We start from the raw sequence: 18,757 nt of genomic DNA on the forward strand, positions 1-18,757 counted from the left end.
GGCCAGTTAGGCGCTTTCTTCCGTCCTTTATTTCAGCGCCTCATGAGGGCGGGACGCCAGCAACTCGTCCCCTGCTCCCCCCGTCGCCCTCTTCACGCATGTGCCACCGATCACCTGTGGCGCAGGCTCCCTGGTACTGCCACCGCCAGGAGGGCAGGAGAGGTGCTCTCCGCAGGTCCAGCACCCCACGCGGCCACCGCGGCCCAGCAAACGACCGTCAAGGCCAGATAGGTGCCTCTTCCCGCCTTCAAAGTCAAAGGCGCGTGGGGGAAGGTAGCCCGTCCCTCGTCCCCCACTCTTCTCGCCGCCTGCCGCTCTCGCGTGTCCCCAGATCCCCCGTGGTGCAGGCTCTCCCCTCAGATCACCACCAGGGGGGCAGGTCAGGTGCCCCACGCTGTCTCAGTGCCCCACGCGGGTCCAGTGGGTCTCCAGCCGGCCGCTAAGGCGATCGCCGGGTCTCTGCCGACGCCATTTTGGGGTCAGGCAGGCCGATTTTCCCCGGTCCCCCAAATCCGCCCGCGAGGGTGGCAGCCTCTGCCCCTCACCGCTGCCCGCTCCCGGAGGGTCTCTTCTCACCAGTGGGCCGCCACCTCAGCTCCAGGGGGCTTCTCCCCTTCGCTCGGGCTCCGTCACCAGGCGCGTCTCGTCAGGACGGCGGCTGCCATTTTGGGCTTTCCCGTCCCCGTGTGCCGCGCTCACCGATGGAAGTCCGGCGGGGGCAGTTACAGGGGCCCCCGGTCCTCCAAAATCTCCCTGCGTGCCCCTGGTGTCCACCTGGGCACTGTTGGGGGGTCAAGGAGTGAGTCGGGGTGCAGGATGTGTGGTGGTGCGAGGCGGGCACGGAGGAGCTCCGGAGTCCCGCGTCCACCTACATCGGCGCCCTAGCCACGCCCCCTGAGGCTCTTTTCTCCTCATACGCTCTTATTACTTGTGCTACGAAAATCTGAGGGCTTGAGCTTCTGAGGAGAAGGTTCTAGAGGGTGCTTGAGCCTGATTGGCTGCAGTTTGGACTAACATAATGACACTGATATGTTGCAAATGAGTTTTCTCTCTATAATGCATTCCTATGTAGGAACCATTGTTGAGGTTTTTCAGTGTATATTATCTCTGTTTTATTATGTATTATGTTATTACATATATATATATATATATTAGCATTATTGCTATTTTATGTACCGTGGGACTCCCACTTCGACGACGGGGAATATTCAAGCATGTGAATCTATGAAAGACACCAATACTGGAGAACCACCTGTTTACAGGTAAGTAACAATTGTTCTTCTTAATCCCAAAAAAGGACGGTTCCCTGCGGCCCGTTCTAGACCTCAGGCCCCTCAACCAATACATACTGTCAGAACACTTTCATATGTTAACCTTACAGCAGGTCCTGCCGCTGCTCAGTCAGGGCGACTTCCTAGCGACCCTGGACCTCAAGGATGCATATTTCCACATTCCCATTCACCCAAGTCACAAGAAATATCTCAGGTTCACCATCAACAATCAGCTTTACCAATTCAAGGTCCTGCCTTTCGGGGTCACCACTGCCCCCAGAGTGTTCACCAAGTGCTTAGCGACTGTGGCTGCGCACCTTCGAAGACAACACATTCATGTCTATGCCTACCTGGACGACTGGCTTGTTCAAGCCAAGTCAACCCAGCAGTGTACCAGCCACATGTCGCGCACAATTCACCTCCTTCACAGTCTAGGGTTCTCACTCAACTAAGCAAAGTCGCACCTGCAGCCCGCCCATGTGCAACAGTACCTAGGGACAACATTGAACACTCTGACGGCAACAGCGCAGCCGAATTCTGCCAGAGTCAACAGCATGCAGCTGCTCTTTCGGAGATTCAGGCCTCAACAATCGCTCCCAGTGCAGGTGTTCATGCAGCTCGTCGGTATGATGGCATCCTGCATATTCATAGTCCCGCACGCAAGGCTGCACATGCGTCCCCTTCAAGAATGCTTAGCACAACAGTGGAACCAGGCTCATGGGCATCTAAAAGACCTAGTGTTGGTGACGGTCGTGCATACAACTCTCTGCATTGGTGGAATACACAAAACCTTTGCAGGGGACGACCGTTCCAAAAGCCTGTCCCACAGATAGTGCTAACGACGGACGCATCTCTCCAGGGTTAGGGAGCGCATGTCCTCCATTACACGGTGCAGGGACTATGGACAACACAACAGCAGAAGATGCATATCAATCTGTTAGAGCTGATGGCAATCTTCATGGCACTAAAAGCGTTCAAGTTGCACCTGTGCAACAAGGTCGTGTTGATCCGGACGGACAACATGACTGCCATGTATTACATCCAGAAACAGGGAGGCACACACTCCCCGCAGCTATCTCACCTAGCCCAGAGCATGTGGAAGTGGGCCATTCAAAGGAACATCTTCCTCATGGCGGAGCATCTCCCGGGCGTGGACAACCAGATAGCGGACCTGCTCAGCAGGCACAGTCATCAGATGCACGAGTGGGAAATTCACCACTCGGTACTCCAGCCATACTTCCAGCAGTGGGGTCATCCAGAGATCGACCTCTTCACCACAAAAGAGAACGCAAAATGCCAAAGCTTTGCGGCCAGGTTCCCACACCCGCAGTCTCAAGGCAATCCGATATGGATGAACTGGTCAGGCCGATTTGCGTACGCTTTTCCCCCAGCCCCACTCATACCGCTGGTGGCGCGCAAACTGCGGCAGCACTCCATGACGTTCATCCTGGTTGCTCCAACGTGGGCACGGCAAGCTTGGTACACCATGTTCCTGGAACTTTCAGTGGTGCCTCACCAACGGCTGCGCCTCACTCCCAGCCTCCTCACTCAGAGCCATGGAGACATTCAGCACCCAGATCCGCAACAGTTGAGCCTAGCGATTTGGCTCCTGAGGTCATAGAGTTTGGCTACCTCAACTTGCCCCCTGAGTGTATGAACATCATCAAAGAGGCAAGGCGACCTACAACTAGGGCGTGCTATGCAGCCAAATGGAAACGTTTTGTCATATACTGTTCCAACAATAACATTAATCCGCTAGATGCGTCCACGCAGAACATCATATGTTACTTGCTGCATCTGTATCAATGCAATCTAGCGTATAGTTCCATCAGGATACATTTGGCTGCTATGGCCGCTTATCTTCAGAACAGGCAGCACCTTTCCCTCTTCAGAGTGCCTGCCATCAAAGTCTTTTTGGAAGGCCTTAAAAGAGTGATCCCTCCCAGACACCCTCCTTCGCCTGTCTGGAACCTAAATATCGTTCTCACCAGGCTCATGGGGCCCCCCTTTGAGCCTCTCCATTCTTGTGAGATACAGTTTCTTACATGGAAAGTAGCTTTTCTGATAGCCATCACGTCGCTCCGAAGAGTCAGTGAGCTTCAAGCCCTGACAATTCAAGAGCCCTACCTACAAATTCATGCTAATAGGGTAGTGCTGCGCACCAACCCCAAGTTCATGCCAAAGGTCATCTCGCAGTTCCACATTAATCAAAACATAGAACTGCCAGTTTTCTTTCCAAACCCAGATTCAGTGGCAGACAGAGCACTGCACACCTTAGATGTCAAAAGAGCTCTCCTGTATTACATCGACAGGACAAAAGACTTTAGAAAGACTAAACAACTGTTTGTTGCCTTCTCTCCACAACACAAAGGCAACCCTATTTCCAAATCAGGTATAGCCAGATGGATTGTTAAATGCATACAAATCTGTTATCAAAAGGCTAAACGCACTTTAACAGTTCCCCCAAGAGCGCATTTCACACGCAAGCTAGGGGCATCCATGGCTTGCCTAGGTAACATTCCTCTAGAGGATATATGTAGAGCAGCCACATGGACCACCATACATACATTTACCAAACACTACTGCGTAGATGTACACTCCAAACAGCAAGCTGCTGTAGGACAGGCTGTTCTCAGAACTCTCTTTCAGACTGCTGCAGCTGGCACGGGCAACCGCCGATAAGGAGGTAACTGCTATTTATTCTATGCACAGATATGAATTCAGCAGCCCACATGCCTCGAACGGAATATGCTACTTACCAGTATGCATCTGTTCTTGGCATGTAGGGCTGCTGACGTTCATATCGCCCACCCTCCTCCCCGGTGCCTGTCGCAGCTGTAGCACTCAGAATCATTCTCAGGCATGGTCATCACTTACTGTATTACACTCCATCTCTGCCACAATGGCGAAAAACAATCTAAGTATGGAGAGGATGCCCATGCACACTGTAGTCCAGGGGAGGAGCAACCTATCTCGTGATACTTCGAAGACTCTTCCAGGACAACAATGTGCAATCATCCGGACCCAACACTAGGCGGCGATCTATGCACCGATATGAATGTCAGCAGCCCTACATGCCAAGAACAGATGCATACTGGTAAGTAGCATATTCCTTCTCCAGTATTGGTGTCTTTCTTAGATTCACATGCGACCCACCCACCTCCCCTCAGAGGCTCGCTTCTCCTTCTAGACTGTTTTGTCACTCTTGTGCTACAAAAATCTGAGGGCCTGAGCCTCTGAGGTGAAGGTTCTTGCGGGGTGATTGCGCCTGATTGGCTGTAGTTTGAACTAACATAATGACATGGATATGCTATAAAAGTGTTCTTTTTCTTCTAATGTATTCCTATGTGTTAATGCTAACCTTGGTACTTATAAGTATTTATGGTTTTGGAAGGTATGTAATTATGTTTTCATATACAGATATTATTGGTTTTATTGCTATTTTATTTACCGTGGGGCTCCCACTTCGACAACGAGGAATATTCATGCATGTGAATATATGAAAGACACCAATACTGGAGAAACACCGTTTACAGGTAAGTAACAATTGTTCTTCCAGTCCAGGGAGGACCTGGCCTAGCAGTTCGGGCTGGACTGTTCCGATTGGGCGCAGGGTCAAGACTGATTTGCAAATGGCTGGGTCCAAACTGGAATGGCATGGTGGAGAGGAGTACAAAATCCCAAAGAGGCGTAGGAGTTAATGTATTGCCACCAATTTCGGAGTCGACGTCTAGTAGGGGCCAGCCCCTTAGGCAACAAGGGGATGTAGAGCTAGTCGACCGTGGGTCCTACAGGGCTGAAAACATGACAATACTGTCCTGGAAAGTCGCAGGACTGGGCTCCAAGGTAGTACTCCCCGAATAGTCAGACTTCATTGAATCCCACAACATATGCCTCCTACAGGAGACATGGGCGACTGAACCTGTGTTTAGGCTGGGGTACCTCACATTTCAAGTTTCTGCGACTAAGCAACCAATGGGCAGAGCAATGGGAGGCCTGACGGCCTGGGTCAGACAGACACTGAGCTGTAAAGTATCTCAAGTTCATACCAACAACATAGACATACTTCAGATAAGAATCACCCGTGCATGGTCCTAAACTGTGTATTTTCAATGTTTATGCTAGAGGCATTAAAGGTGGGAAAAGATCAGATGTTGTTGCTGACTTGGAATTAATATTGAATAGTATGCCGAGGGACACTGACGTAATAGTAGTAGGGGACTTCAACACCACGTTTGAACCGTTGGGGTTGGAGGATCAGTCCCTCATAGAGGATGACGATATGAAATGGGGCATACCTACCCTAGAGATCGAGCCAATTAAGAAGTGGACGGAGGCAGCCGTCCAAATCAATGGGATCTGTGTAGGCCAGCAGTTGAGGGCCACAAACGGGCAAACATTGTCAGATAAGCAGGGGGCTGACACCTTTAATAATGGGGCCAGATCTAGCCGCATCGATTATGTCCTTGTAAGTCTACCTTTGTGGCAGTTTGTAAGGGACCGTGCTGAAAGCGACCATGACCCACTTATAGTTACGGTAAGCGTACTGTTTGGAGAAGAAGTACGACCTATTAAACACAAAAGTGTTAGGCGTAAGGAAGTGGAAGGTTGGTTTAACGAGAGATGCCGCACCGCCCGGAGATCATTAGGGACAGCACTAGGTAATGGGGACCCAGTAAATGTAAGACTGGCCCGCGACTCCTATAGAAAGGCAGTAAAAGAAGCAAAAAATCTCCGGGACCAGGAAAGATGGCAGGAGCTTAAGGAGACATGTGTATCTAAGAATTGTAAAATATTTTGGGACACATATAAATGGGACCAGGGGGGGGCGCCCTGATCCCCCACAAAACAATGTTGCCCATCATGCAAGGGTTGAACACTATGAACCCCAATATGCGTCGCTGGGGGACGTGGCGAGCACGGATCCCTACGTCCACTGCTATTTCTCAAGTGGGTTATTTACACCAGAGGACGTGGACAGGGCAATTAATTCTATAACCCCAGGACGAGCACCTGGAACAGACAGAGTCTCTGCGGATGTGTTTTTGAGCTATAAACCCTCCTGGCAACTGTACATTTCACATTTAGCAAATGCAATTGCCCGTGGAGCACTAATCCCTGCCCACTGGAAGGGGGCAGAGATAATCCCAGTATATAAAAAAGGGAATAAATCCTTAGCAGCAAACTATAGACCAATTAGTCTCATAGATTCCAAAAATCATGGGTCGACTGATACTAAAAAAAGTCCAGACATGGATGGAAGACGAGAATATCCTATCTCCACTGCAAGCGGGGTTCCGGCCCCTTACTAGCACGATCGACCAGGTCTTCCGATTCATTAACATCTACTGGAAGACAGTTGTTTTGGGGTAAGGGGCCTTGTTTGCGGTTTTTGTGGCCCTGAAGGCAGCCTTTGACCTAGTGCCCCGAGATAGGCTGTGGTGTGTCCTGAAGGATATGGGAATGCTGCTTGAATTACTATCTTTGATCGTCCGCCTACATGAGGGTAACCATGCGTATGCGCGATGGGGGGCCCGGGGGTAGGTGACGGAGTCATTTTCCGTGGACAGGGGAGTGAGACAGGGTTGTGTGCTTGCACCAACCCTGTTTTCGCTCTTCGTCAATAGGGTGGCTGGTTTCCTCTCCTCGGTCCACCTGGATGACCCGATGCTGGCGAATGAACATATACCTATCCTCATGTTTGCGGACGACACACTAATCATCTCTAAGACTCCCAGTGGTCTGCAGAAAGCCTTGAGTAGGTTTGAGGATTTTTGTTCCATGCGGGGCCTTACCATTAACACGGAAAAACAAAGCTCATGACCTTTAATGAACATAGGTCATTCCGGGGCAAGGTATATATGAATAATGTCCCCCTCGAAAAAGTTGACGCTTTTACGTACTTAGGAGTAACGATCCAGGCAAACATGGGATGGTCAAAGCAAATCGACATTGCCACACTAAAGCATAAGCAGCAGGCCGGGATTCTTGCAACTAAGTTTAGAACCTCATTGTCGAAACCTATTAGTCCATTGATGGAAATGTATGGTTTAAAGGTCCTCAGCTCAATGCTCTATGGGGCCGAGCTCTGGGGGTTTGCAAATCTATCAACCCTGTCAGTAGCTGAAAATTCTTTTTTTCGGAGGGTCACTGGTGTCCCGAAAAGCACGCCAATGTACCCACTGTTGCTAGATTTGGGTAGAAAAACTGTAACAGATCTGGTGAAACTTCGACCACTCTTGTACTGGCGAAGACTGTGGTGCACGGCGGAGCTTGCTCACTATGACTTAAAGATGTAATGGTCACCGATCGATTTTATAAGATTAAATGGCTAAATGAGATCAGCGGTACAAAAGGAGGTGGTGATGGATGGAGCATCTGAATCAATCAAACACTCACACCCAGTCAAAAGATCTGGGTTTAATCCATCACTGTTCTTTAGCCCACTCTGCCACCCCAGTTCAGACATGGCTATATGCAAATCAGTCTGACCCTGTGCCTCATGGGAACCGTCCAGCCCGAACTGCCAAGCCATGTCTTCCCTGGACCGGAAACAAGCTTCCGAGGACCGGTTTCTGGCATTCCAGCCGTCTTCAGCCCGGCTTGCTTGAATCCAGTGGCAAAGTGAGCAAGGGACTCACGTCTGAGCATACCCTGCCACACTTATGGCGGCCAAAAGCGGTACAAAAGGGGGTGGTGATGGACGGAGCATCTGAATCAATCAAACGCTCACACCCAATCAAAAGATCTGGGTTTAATCCATCACCCTTCTTTAGCCCCCTCTGCCACCCCAGTTCAGACATGGCTATATGCAAATCAGTCTGACCCTGTGCCTCATGGGAACAGTCCAGCCCGAACTGCCAAGCCATGTCTTCCTTGGACCGGAAACAAGCTTCCGAGGACCGGTTTCTGGCATTCCAGCCGTCTTCAGCCCGGCTTGCATGAATCCAGTGGCAAAGTGAGCAAGGGACTCACGTCTGAGCATACCCTGCCACACTTATGGCGGCCAAAAGCGGTACAAAAGGGGGTGGTGATGGACGAAGCATCTGAATCAATCAAACACTCACACCCAGTCAAAAGACCTGGGTTTAATCCATCACCGTTCTTTAGCCCACTCTGCCACCCCAGGTCAGACATGGCTCTATGCAAATCAGTCTGACCCTGTGCCTCATGGGAACAGCCCAGCCCGAACTGCCAAGCCATGTCTTCCCTGGACCGGAAACAAGCTTCCGAGGACCGGTTTCTGGCATTCCAGCCGTCTTCAGCCCGGCTTGCTTGAATCCAGTGGCAAAGTGAGCAAGGGACTCACGTCTGAGCATACCCTGCCACACTTATGGCGGTCAAAAGCGGTACAAAAGGGGGTGGTGATGGACGGAGCTTCTGAATCAATCAAACACTCACACCCAGTCACAAAATCTGGGTTTAATCCATGACCGTTCTTTAGCCCACTCTGCCACCCCAGTTCAGACATGGCTATATGTAAATCAGTCTGACCCTGTGCCTCATGGGAACAGTCCAGCCCGAACTGCCGAGCCATGTCTTCCCTGGACCGGAAAGAAGCTTCTGAGGACCGGTTTCTGGCATTCCAGCAGTCTTCAGCCCGGCTTGCTTGAATCCAGTGGCAAAGTGAGCAAGGGACTCACGTCTGAGCATACCCTGCCACACTTATGGTGGCCAAAAGCGGTACAAAAGGGGGTGGTGATGGACGGAGCCTCTGAATGAATCAATCAAACAATCACACCCAGTCAAAAGATCTGGGTTTAATCCATCACCGTTCTTTAGCCCACTCTGCCACCCCAGTTCAGACATGGCTATATGCAAATCAGTCTGACCCTGTGCCTCATGGGAACAGTCCAGCCCGAACTGCCAAGCCATGTCTTCCCTGGACCGGAAACAAGCTTCCGAGGACCAGTTTCTGGCATTCCAGCCGTCTTCAGCCCGGCTCGCTTGAATCCAGTGGCAAAGTGAGCAAGGGACTCACGTCTGAGCATACCCTGCCACACTTTTGGCGGCCAAAAGCGGTACAGATGGGGGTGGTGATGGACGGACTGATTTGCATATGGCTTCGTTCAAAGTGGAATGGCATGGTGAGCAAAAAAACTATGGATTTAGGCCCAGATCATGTACTGTGGTGAATGTATGACATTGTTCTGCATTCTGTCCATCACCTGTTGTTTTTGCAATTGTCACCCCGAGTGGGACGGGTATGCTCAGACGTGAGTCCCGTGCTCTCCATGCCACTGGAATCAAGCTATCCAGGCTGATCAGGGCTGAAAGCCCGAAACCGGTCCTTGCATGCTTGTTTCCAGTCCAGTGTGGACCTGGCTTGGCAGTTCGAGCTGGACTGTTCCCATGGGGCACAGGGTCAAGACTAAATTGCATATGGCTGGGTTCAAACTGGAATGGCATGGTGAGCAAAAAAACGATGTATTTAGGCCCAGATCTCTGTACTGGGGTGAATGTATGACATTATTCTGCATTCTGTCCATCACCTGTTGTTTTTGCAATTGAATGAGATCAGGGCGTTGTTGGAACACCTAGGTTTGAGTGACTTATGGGTTGATCCACTCAATGCATCATTTCCTTCTAAGAAGACTCTAAGGGAGCTATATTGGGATAGGATCACGACCGCAGCATGTACAAATGGGTCAATAAGGCATCTGACTGGCCGATTCTTGGAATTCAAGTCCAGGCCAGTATTAGAACAATATTGGGATGCTATTGAAAAACCATTTGACAGAAAGCTGTATTTTCAATTAAGGGTCGGTACACTACCTGTCAGGTCATTCACTAGTAATTGGGCAGGGGAGACGGAGAAGGTCTGTCTAAAATATCATGAAGAGCGGTAAACAATTAGTCATCTGTTGTTCTTCTGCCCTTTGTGTAAGAAACCCCGAGCTATGTGGATAAAACCTATTTGCAAACTACTTGGATTTAGTAGGCATGGAGAAGCAATGAGAGTATTAACAACGGATTCATCTCCATTAATAGCAATTGCGGTAGCTAAATTTCTGGAATGGGAAGATAATATCACAACCGCAGCATGTACAAATGGGTCAATAAGGCATCTGACTTGCCGATTCTTGGAATTGGAATTCAAGTCCAGGCCAGTATTAGAACAATATTGGGATGCTATTGAAAAACCATTTGACAGAAAGCTGTATTTTCAATTAAGGGTCGGTACACTACCTGTCAGGTCATTCACTAGTAATTGGGTTGGGGAGACGGAGAAGGTCTGTCTAAAATGTCATGAAGAGCGGGAAGCAATTAGTCATCTGTTGTTCTTCTGCCCTTTGTATAAGAAACCACAAGCTATGTGGGTAAAACCTATTTGCAAACTACTTGGATTTAGTAGGCATGGAGAAGCAATGAGAGTATTAACAACGGATTCATCTCCATTAATAGCAATTGCAGCAGCTAAATTTCTGGGATGGGCCTGGTATATCCGGGCAAAGGCACTTTCCTAGGACTGATCATGGACTTAGTTATCTTAATGGATGGTAATTTTGTATTTCATTTTTTGACAATGAATGGGGTACGAAATATTTGAGGAATATTGTAGATACATGTACCTCTCCTACCATTTTTAACTCAAGCATAATTCGGCAGTTATGTGAGGTTTAATATTCTCTTAAACTGTTCTTAAAATGTGTAATATTTATTATTTTAAATTGTCTGTATATGTATGTTGTGCTTTTATGACAAAACTGTCGAATAAAGCTATTTTGATGATGATTACCAGTGACTGTGATTAATTTAAGCATGCCATATATATCACTATTTATTTGAATAAGTGCCTCAGCCTAGACCAATGCCATTAGTGATATTTTGTTTATTTTTTTACAGTGTTTGCTCTGGAAACCCTTGCCGGAGTGAAGGATTATGAAGTGGTGTATCCTGAGCAACTTTATGCAAGGTACAGGGGTGACACAAAGGTAAATAGAAAAAAATAATGTTTTTTGTTTCAGATTTTTTTTATTTTTATTTTTTTTTTCCTAATTTCCTCTTACTTGGTTGTTGGACCATTAAGGCATATTGTTAACAGTTTTGTATCAATCATACTACTATTCTTCTATAAGCGACTGTTGAAAAAATAGTTCATCTTGCTTCTTTTTAAAGATGGGTTTGTCTCCAATTCTGCAAATAGGTTTCATCAAACCTTGGGTTTAAAAAGAACAACACAGTTGAATAACCTCTGATTTCCACTGCATGGAAAATATTGTGAACTTGACCAATCTACAAACAGAATCTATATATGTGACGTTGTGAAGGGAAATTGCCTGTACCTAAAAAGCAAAATGCATTATAATAATTCAAACACAATTTCAAAGTAATTTCTGAATGGTATAATAACCCTAACCAAGATGAAAAGTGATTTGATATACAGATCTCTGTATAAGTCAGGTTTTTTTTTTAGAAGTGTATGAGTACGGCAAAGTCGTGTACCAGAGACTATTGCTTTGCCATGCCATCGGTCCGGTGTTTCGGGATCAGAATTTTTAAAGATATGGTAAAACAGATTTTATGTTACAAGGTATGAATCTGCACATACTAAAATGGTGGGTGAAGAGAGTCAATGTCTGTAGACTGTTGCTAGCGTATGGTCTAAGCTAAGGCAGTGACAATGGTATTATACCAATCTATTCCAAAACATTCGTTTCTATTGTCAAGATGCATTGGTTCTCCTCCAGGACTCCTCTTCAATAGTCATAAGCAATGAATTGTCTGTCACACCTGAGTGCTAGATCCTGGAGTCTTTTCATTTTACGTTCCACTGAAACCTCTGCTTGTGCCTACAAAAAAATAACGCTGAATGAATGTATGCCAAACTTGGCATGAAAATAGAGCTTTACTCCGAAAGCATGCTTTCTCTGGTTTAGCGTCAATCAGTTCAGTTATTATAGAAAACTTGCAAGTCAGGGGTGGATCGCCAGTTTCAAAATGGTAAAAAATAAATGTCAGCCTTAATACAGGCAGTCACATTTTGCAAATAATTCAGTGTGTTTGACCCAATTTGTGACTCATGACTAGCGAGTTAAAATGGCAGATATATACAAAATGTTGACCCAAACCAAACAAATATTGTCTACTGGGAAAAAAAATTCTCATACCACGTTTGGTTCAGCCGATGCGCTTGTAGTAGTAAGCAAAATTTCCTATGGAAGCTAAAATGGGAAATTACTCATTTTTTCACTGCCACCTTTAGCTTTTTCACCGTGGACTGATATTAAATGAGCATCAAGAAACAAGGTGTTAGAAACGGGACCCTGGCCGGCCAAGACTCGCGTCGAGGTCAGTCAGGGATCACCATTTCTAAAGTCAGGGCAGGGGAGTAACACACCAAGGCAACCCCCACTCGCCCTCTAGGTAGCGTGGCGCGAGCAGTCTAGGCTAAACTTGGAGGCGGTATGAGTTAAGTATTTGCGCACGCACCCCAGCAACAACACCCAAGGCCCACCACAAAGAAAGACTCCACACAAGGATATATATCACAAATAGCCTTTGTATTTATAATAAACAAAATACATTAGATAACACACGTAAACTGTACAATGTGCCAGAGGCACGGGCAGAATTTACAAGGGGAATTATGTACAGGACAGGGCCACATGGACCACTGTCAGGGGTAGGCACTTGTTAGAAGATAATACTGGTAGATATACACTTATGTCGTAAACATAGAATGAGTAGCACCAAAATTACAAATGCAACACACATCCAGTAATCACTGGAACAGTAAGGACCTCCTACGCAACCCTAACTCACTGTGGGTAATCACGCAGGTAACTAGGACCTAAGGAAGGAATACCAACGCCTAAGCAATTCACTTTTAGCAAAGGGAAGGAAACCTAAACATAACATGAACCATCAGCAATCCTCTATGCAGGTCACATTTAGCAAAAGGGGATAAACATAAAATACCTAATCAGGTCACTTTTAGAAAAGGTAAGCGGACATAAACAATTCACTATGCAGGTCACATTTAGCATAATGGATAAACATAAACAATCCTCTCGGCAGGTCACGTTTAGCAAAAGGGGATAACCATAAGAATACCTAGTCAGGTTACTTTTAGAAAAGGTACAGGTTAGAACACATGCGCAAGAATTGCATCACAAGAAATTACAATGCGTGGGGTGCACAAAGCACAACACTCATAAATGTGTCCCTCAGGCCAACTGGCCTCGCAAGGGGCGGAATGCCCTGAGTCTCAATGTCAGGGAAGCTGCGCAGGCAGCACAGCACACAAACCTAAACGTGGCAACTGTCCACTAAGTGCTGGACAGTTGTAAATATGCACTGGGCAAACGTTGGCGCCAGGAGGGCTCAAGAACAAAGTGGGCAAGGAGCCTCTCAGGGGCTTGCCAAACAAATCTGCAACTTAGAGCTTCAGCGCTCTCAGGATAATCACAATGCCCCCAGAGCCTCTCTCAGGGCTCTCACTCGATGTGGGCAATGATTGACTGTGGGCAAGGATCGTTGGAGCGGCCCTCTGCCAACTGGGGCCGCTCGGGAACCAAAAGAGGAATGGCCAATGCCCCACGAGCCACTCTTGGCTCGAACACACCAAGGACCTCACTTGGTCCGCACACGGAAGGGGAGGGGCGGCACCGACAACGTGCCCCGACGCCCTCCTCCCTCCCTTCACTCACCGGCTGTCTCCGTCGGCGGCGAGGTTCTGCGGGGGCCGCGGGCGGGGCTCCTCTTCCTCGGGAGCCTCGTGGACACGGGAGCCGGCTGCTCCTCTCGCGCTCCGCCTGGACCTGTCCCGCTGCACGCCGCCTGACTTCCGCCGGGGCCGCCAATGGCAGCGCGGCCCTGGGGGTCAGGAGGCGGGACTTCCGGGTCGCTCTAGGCAGCGGCCCGGCAACAACTTTCAGGGCTCCCGGGCTGCGGCGGTGAACAGGGGGCAATGCCGGGTGGGCACCGGCTTGAAATAAAATCAGCACAACGGGGCAATGCCGGGTGGCACCGGCCTTCAAATTAAAAATAAAGCGAGGTGGGCACTGGCTTGCTCCAAAAATCAGCAAATCAGCGCCAATGCCGGGTAGGCACCGGCAATATCGACAAAGCGCTCCCAAGCGCTTAGGGACTCCAGAAAGCGCGCCTAGCGCTAGAAATATCAGCAAAGCGCTATTGAGCGCTGGGGGCACAAGGAAAGCGCTCCTAGCGCTACAAATCAAAATCAGGGTGCCTCCAGGCACAGGAAAGCTCCAACAGAGTCTGGAGGCAGGCAGAGGGGCAAGGCAGGGCCAGAGCCAGCACACTGGGTCTCCAAGCAGGGAGACAGCCAAGTGGCGGTCCTCTTGGCCCCTGCAGCAGCAGCAGCCCCCTCTGGCAAGATCCTAGGCAGAACCAAGAACAGGACAAATTGTATGGGGACACAGCCCCTTCTTATACAGACAAACCCTTTGTCTCAGGGTGCAGGGTGGGGGAAAACCAGTCGCAGCTGGTTCTGAAGTACTCTGTTTACCCCAACCACCCTCTCTATTCACTGGCAGGGCTAGGGCCATCAGTCGCACTACAGGGGGTGGAGCCAGCATTGTCTGGGGAAAGTCCAGGCCCATCAGGGACCGGGTGCACTCCTCCCAAGCCATCAAGCATGCTGATCTCACACTCACCACCGGGCAGACCCATCCAGCCTTCCTGGAGCCAGGCTCACCAGCCAGCTCCAGCCAATCACACTGCAGGCATATTTTCCATTAATATGCCAAGTCCCAGAAATGGCATTTCTACACATGCCACACTCACGCAACATACATCATTGTGAAGCATTCATTCCCACGAACACGCACATACCTAATTCGAGCATGCACTCCCCACACATCAGGAATTACTAGGGACACAGACATTCCCCATGCATCCCTATGGGAGAGCAGGCCAGCCTAACTACATGCACGCACTTTACTCTGGGGCACAGAGAAAAAGTGCGCACAGACCAGAAAATCATACATACATATCACAGATTAAAGGCAAAAAGATTAGGGGTGAACCTGCCATAAGGGCCAAGTCCAACACAACCCCCTACCAGCCAAAACGCAGGGCAGACCAATCACCACCGTGATGGACTTACCTGCTTGGGGCGATAAAACACGGACGCGGGCCCGCAACTGCAGGGACACCCTCCTGTTTTACGCCACTGTGAACCCCTGGGGTTCTTTCTAAAGCTACTGTAGGGACTCACTGGATTACCCCACTGGTACTCCCCAGCTGCCCTCGGCGAGGACCAGGCCCTAGGCCACCCAGGTGCCACTGGTTCCTGCCAACTCACCAAGTGGGGGGTAGTAACCCCTGGCACATAACAGCCATGTTCCACTCTTCCTGTCTGCAAGACAGGGCTAGACTGCCACTGGTTCTCCAGCCTATGGTCTACAACCTTAGGTGGACCAGGAGTCTCAGGGAAGGCTCTCCTCCCCTTACCTCTTCTCCTAGGGTTCCTCCTCCTCCTGCGAGGGGTACCCTCTAAACACCATTCTCCCAACCTAGGGTTTAACCCCTCAGGTGGTACCGGGGTCAGAGGTGGGCTTTCCCACCCTCTGCACCCCCTTCCAGAGTCCTGCTCCCTCCCAACCGGGGCGGTACCTCTGGAGAAAGAACTGGTCAGGACACTGATTACAGTGTTCCCACCCTTCAGGTCAGGCAAACCCTGAACCTGGACCTCCAAACTCCGGTCTAGAACCTTTGGTGGAATCACTGCCTGGCACTCCAGGACTTCTGAGGACTCACAGGTCACTCCCAAATCACTCATCTCACTGGACTTCTGTACTCTCCCCACTGGAGCAGTACTGCCAGACTCCAAAACTACAGAAGCTTCGCTCACAGATGCTCCAGGTCCTCCACACACTAGGAGATCTCCCTCAAGTGGACTAGCAGGTAAGCATAGGTCCACACCCTGGTGTTCCCTAAAGAAACCATCCAGGCTCTGAGGCAGGGCTTCGGGCATCTGGGGACTCTCGGTCTCACACTCACTTCCGCTCCACTGAGACAGACAGCAAGCCCCTACACCCTCCTCACTATACTGAGACCTAGCTGGGCTACTCTCACCCTCCTCCACCACGCTGGGTTGGAGAAAACCTGACCCACTATTATTGGAATTACTCTCTAGCGGCGCTAAGGAACCTCTTGCACTCTCCCATCGGTCGGCTTCCGCTGCAAGCTCACATGCACAAAACGATCCAAACTTCAACAGGTGCTGGCGCAACCCTGGTGAACAATAACTGAGCAGGTGCTCTGTGACAACCATGCTAAACAATCCGCCAGACTTGTCGTTCACGTGAGCCTTTTCCCAATCAAACAGTGCTCCACAACACTCATCTTCAAAGTCTTCCCAAGACTGATGAGGCAGTTTCCTAAGTCTCCTGAACTTCAACCCAAACTCTTCTGCGGGGGAAACAGGCAACATACTCGGGGAACTGGGAGTGGGACTGTCAACACCAACACTTAAAAAGACCTCACTTGGTCCGCACACGGAAGGGGAGGGGCGGCACCGACAACGTGCCCCGGCGCCCTCCTCCCTCCCTTCACTCACCGGCTGTCTCCGTCGGCGGCGAGGTTCTGCGGGGGCCGCGGGCGGGGCTCCTCTTCCTCCGGAGCCTCGTGGACACGGGAGCCGGCTGCTCCTCTCGCGCTCCGCCTGGACCTGTCCCGCTGCACGCCGCCTGACTTCCGCCGGCGCCGCCAATGGCAGCGCCGCCCTGGGGGTCAGGAGCGGGACTTCCGGGTCGCTCTAGGCAGCGGCCCGGCAACAGCTTTCAGGGCTCCCGGGCTGCGGCGGTGAACACGGGGCAATGCCGGGTGGGCACCGGCTTGAAATAAAATCAGCACAACGGGGCAATGCCGGGTGGCACCGGCCTTCAAATTAAAAATAAAGCGAGGTGGGCACTGGCTCGCTCCAAAAATCGGCAAATCAGCGCCAATGCCGGGTAGGCACCGGCAATATCGACAAAGCGCTCCCAAGCGCTTAGGGACTCCAGAAAGCGCGCCTAGCGCTAGAAATATCAGCAAAGCGCTATTGAGCGCTGGGGGCACAAGGAAAGCGCTCCTAGCGCTACAAATCAAAATCAGGGTGCCTCCAGGCACAGGAAAGCTCCAACAGAGTCTGGAGGCAGGCAGAGGGGCAAGGCAGGGCCAGAGCCAGCACACTGGGTCTCCAAGCAGGGAGACAGCCAAGTGGCGGTCCTCTTGGCCCCTGCAGCAGCAGCAGCCCCCTCTGGCAAGATCCTAGGCAGAACCAAGAACAGGACAAATTGTATGGGGACACAGCCCCTTCTTATACAGACAAACCCTTTGTCTCAGGGTGCAGGGTGGGGGAAAACCAGTCGCAGCTGGTTCTGAAGTACTCTGTTTACCCCAACCACCCTCTCTATTCACTGGCAGGGCTAGGGCCATCAGTCGCACTACAGGGGGTGGAGCCAGCATTGTCTGGGGAAAGTCCAGGCCCATCAGGGACCGGGTGCACTCCTCCCAAGCCATCAAGCATGCTGATCTCACACTCACCACCGGGCAGACCCATCCAGCCTTCCTGGAGCCAGGCTCACCAGCCAGCTCCAGCCAATCACACTGCAGGCATATTTTCCATTAATATGCCAAGTCCCAGAAATGGCATTTCTACACATGCCACACTCACGCAACATACATCATTGCGAAGCATTCATTCCCACGAACACGCACATACCAAATTCGAGCATGCACTCCCCACACATCAGGAATTACTAGGGACACAGACATTCCCCATGCATCCCTATGGGAGAGCAGGCCAGCCTAACTACATGCACGCACTTTACTCTGGGGCACAGAGAAAAAGTGCGCACAGACCAGAAAATCATACATACATATCACAGATTAAAGGCAAAAAGATTAGGGGTGAACCTGCCATAAGGGCCAAGTCCAACACAAGGCATGCCAAAAGACTGACCGATAAAGTATATTACCATGTTTCATGTAAATTGGTGCACAGGATCAACATTTGTAGGCAAATCAAAATGCCTTTTTAATGGAAAAACCCTTTGAACCATAACTACACAGTAGCGACTGCTTACACGGGTGAGACAGTTGTATGCTTGCAACTTTGATGAGGATTCCCCTGGAGGAGAACTGGAATTATAGGTAATATTTCCCTTTCAGTGATCTCCATATTGATTTTTGGAATCCATGCCCTTGCCATATTGCCCTTGCAAAATAAGGTGTCAGTGGCTGACTTTCTTTCGGACATGAGTAGGTTGCCAGTACCTGAGCTAGTAAAATGATTGCTGTGGCATCCTGGTTATTAGCATTGACAGGTAAAGGATACAGCAAAATATTGCCTGGCGTGAATAACACCTCTGAGTTTTGCACGCTCTTCCACGCAAAAACAATGTGAACTTAAAAAGATGGAAGACTTACATATCTCTTTAGAATCAGGATTAGGTCATCTCTTTATGCAAGTTCTATAGTTCCGTTTCTTGTATATTTTGGAATTCAAAATTGCACAGCCTACATATTTTTCT

General features: G+C 49.8%; 1 protein-coding gene across 1 annotated transcript in view; it reads left to right on the forward strand.

Moving 5' to 3' along the window:
* LOC147683096 (zinc metalloproteinase-disintegrin-like cobrin) overlaps positions 1-18,757 on the forward strand; it is a 2,407,169-nt gene that overhangs the window by 263,935 nt on the left and 2,124,477 nt on the right. The window contains exon 2 of the mRNA XM_086942497.1: positions 11,118-11,206. Coding sequence (XP_086798623.1) covers positions 11,118-11,206 — 89 coding nt within the window. The remainder of the gene's footprint in view (positions 1-11,117; positions 11,207-18,757) is intronic.

This window comes from Lissotriton vulgaris, chromosome 11 (genome assembly GCF_964263255.1).
Source record: "Lissotriton vulgaris chromosome 11, aLisVul1.2, whole genome shotgun sequence".
Lineage (NCBI taxonomy): Eukaryota > Metazoa > Chordata > Amphibia > Caudata > Salamandridae > Lissotriton > Lissotriton vulgaris.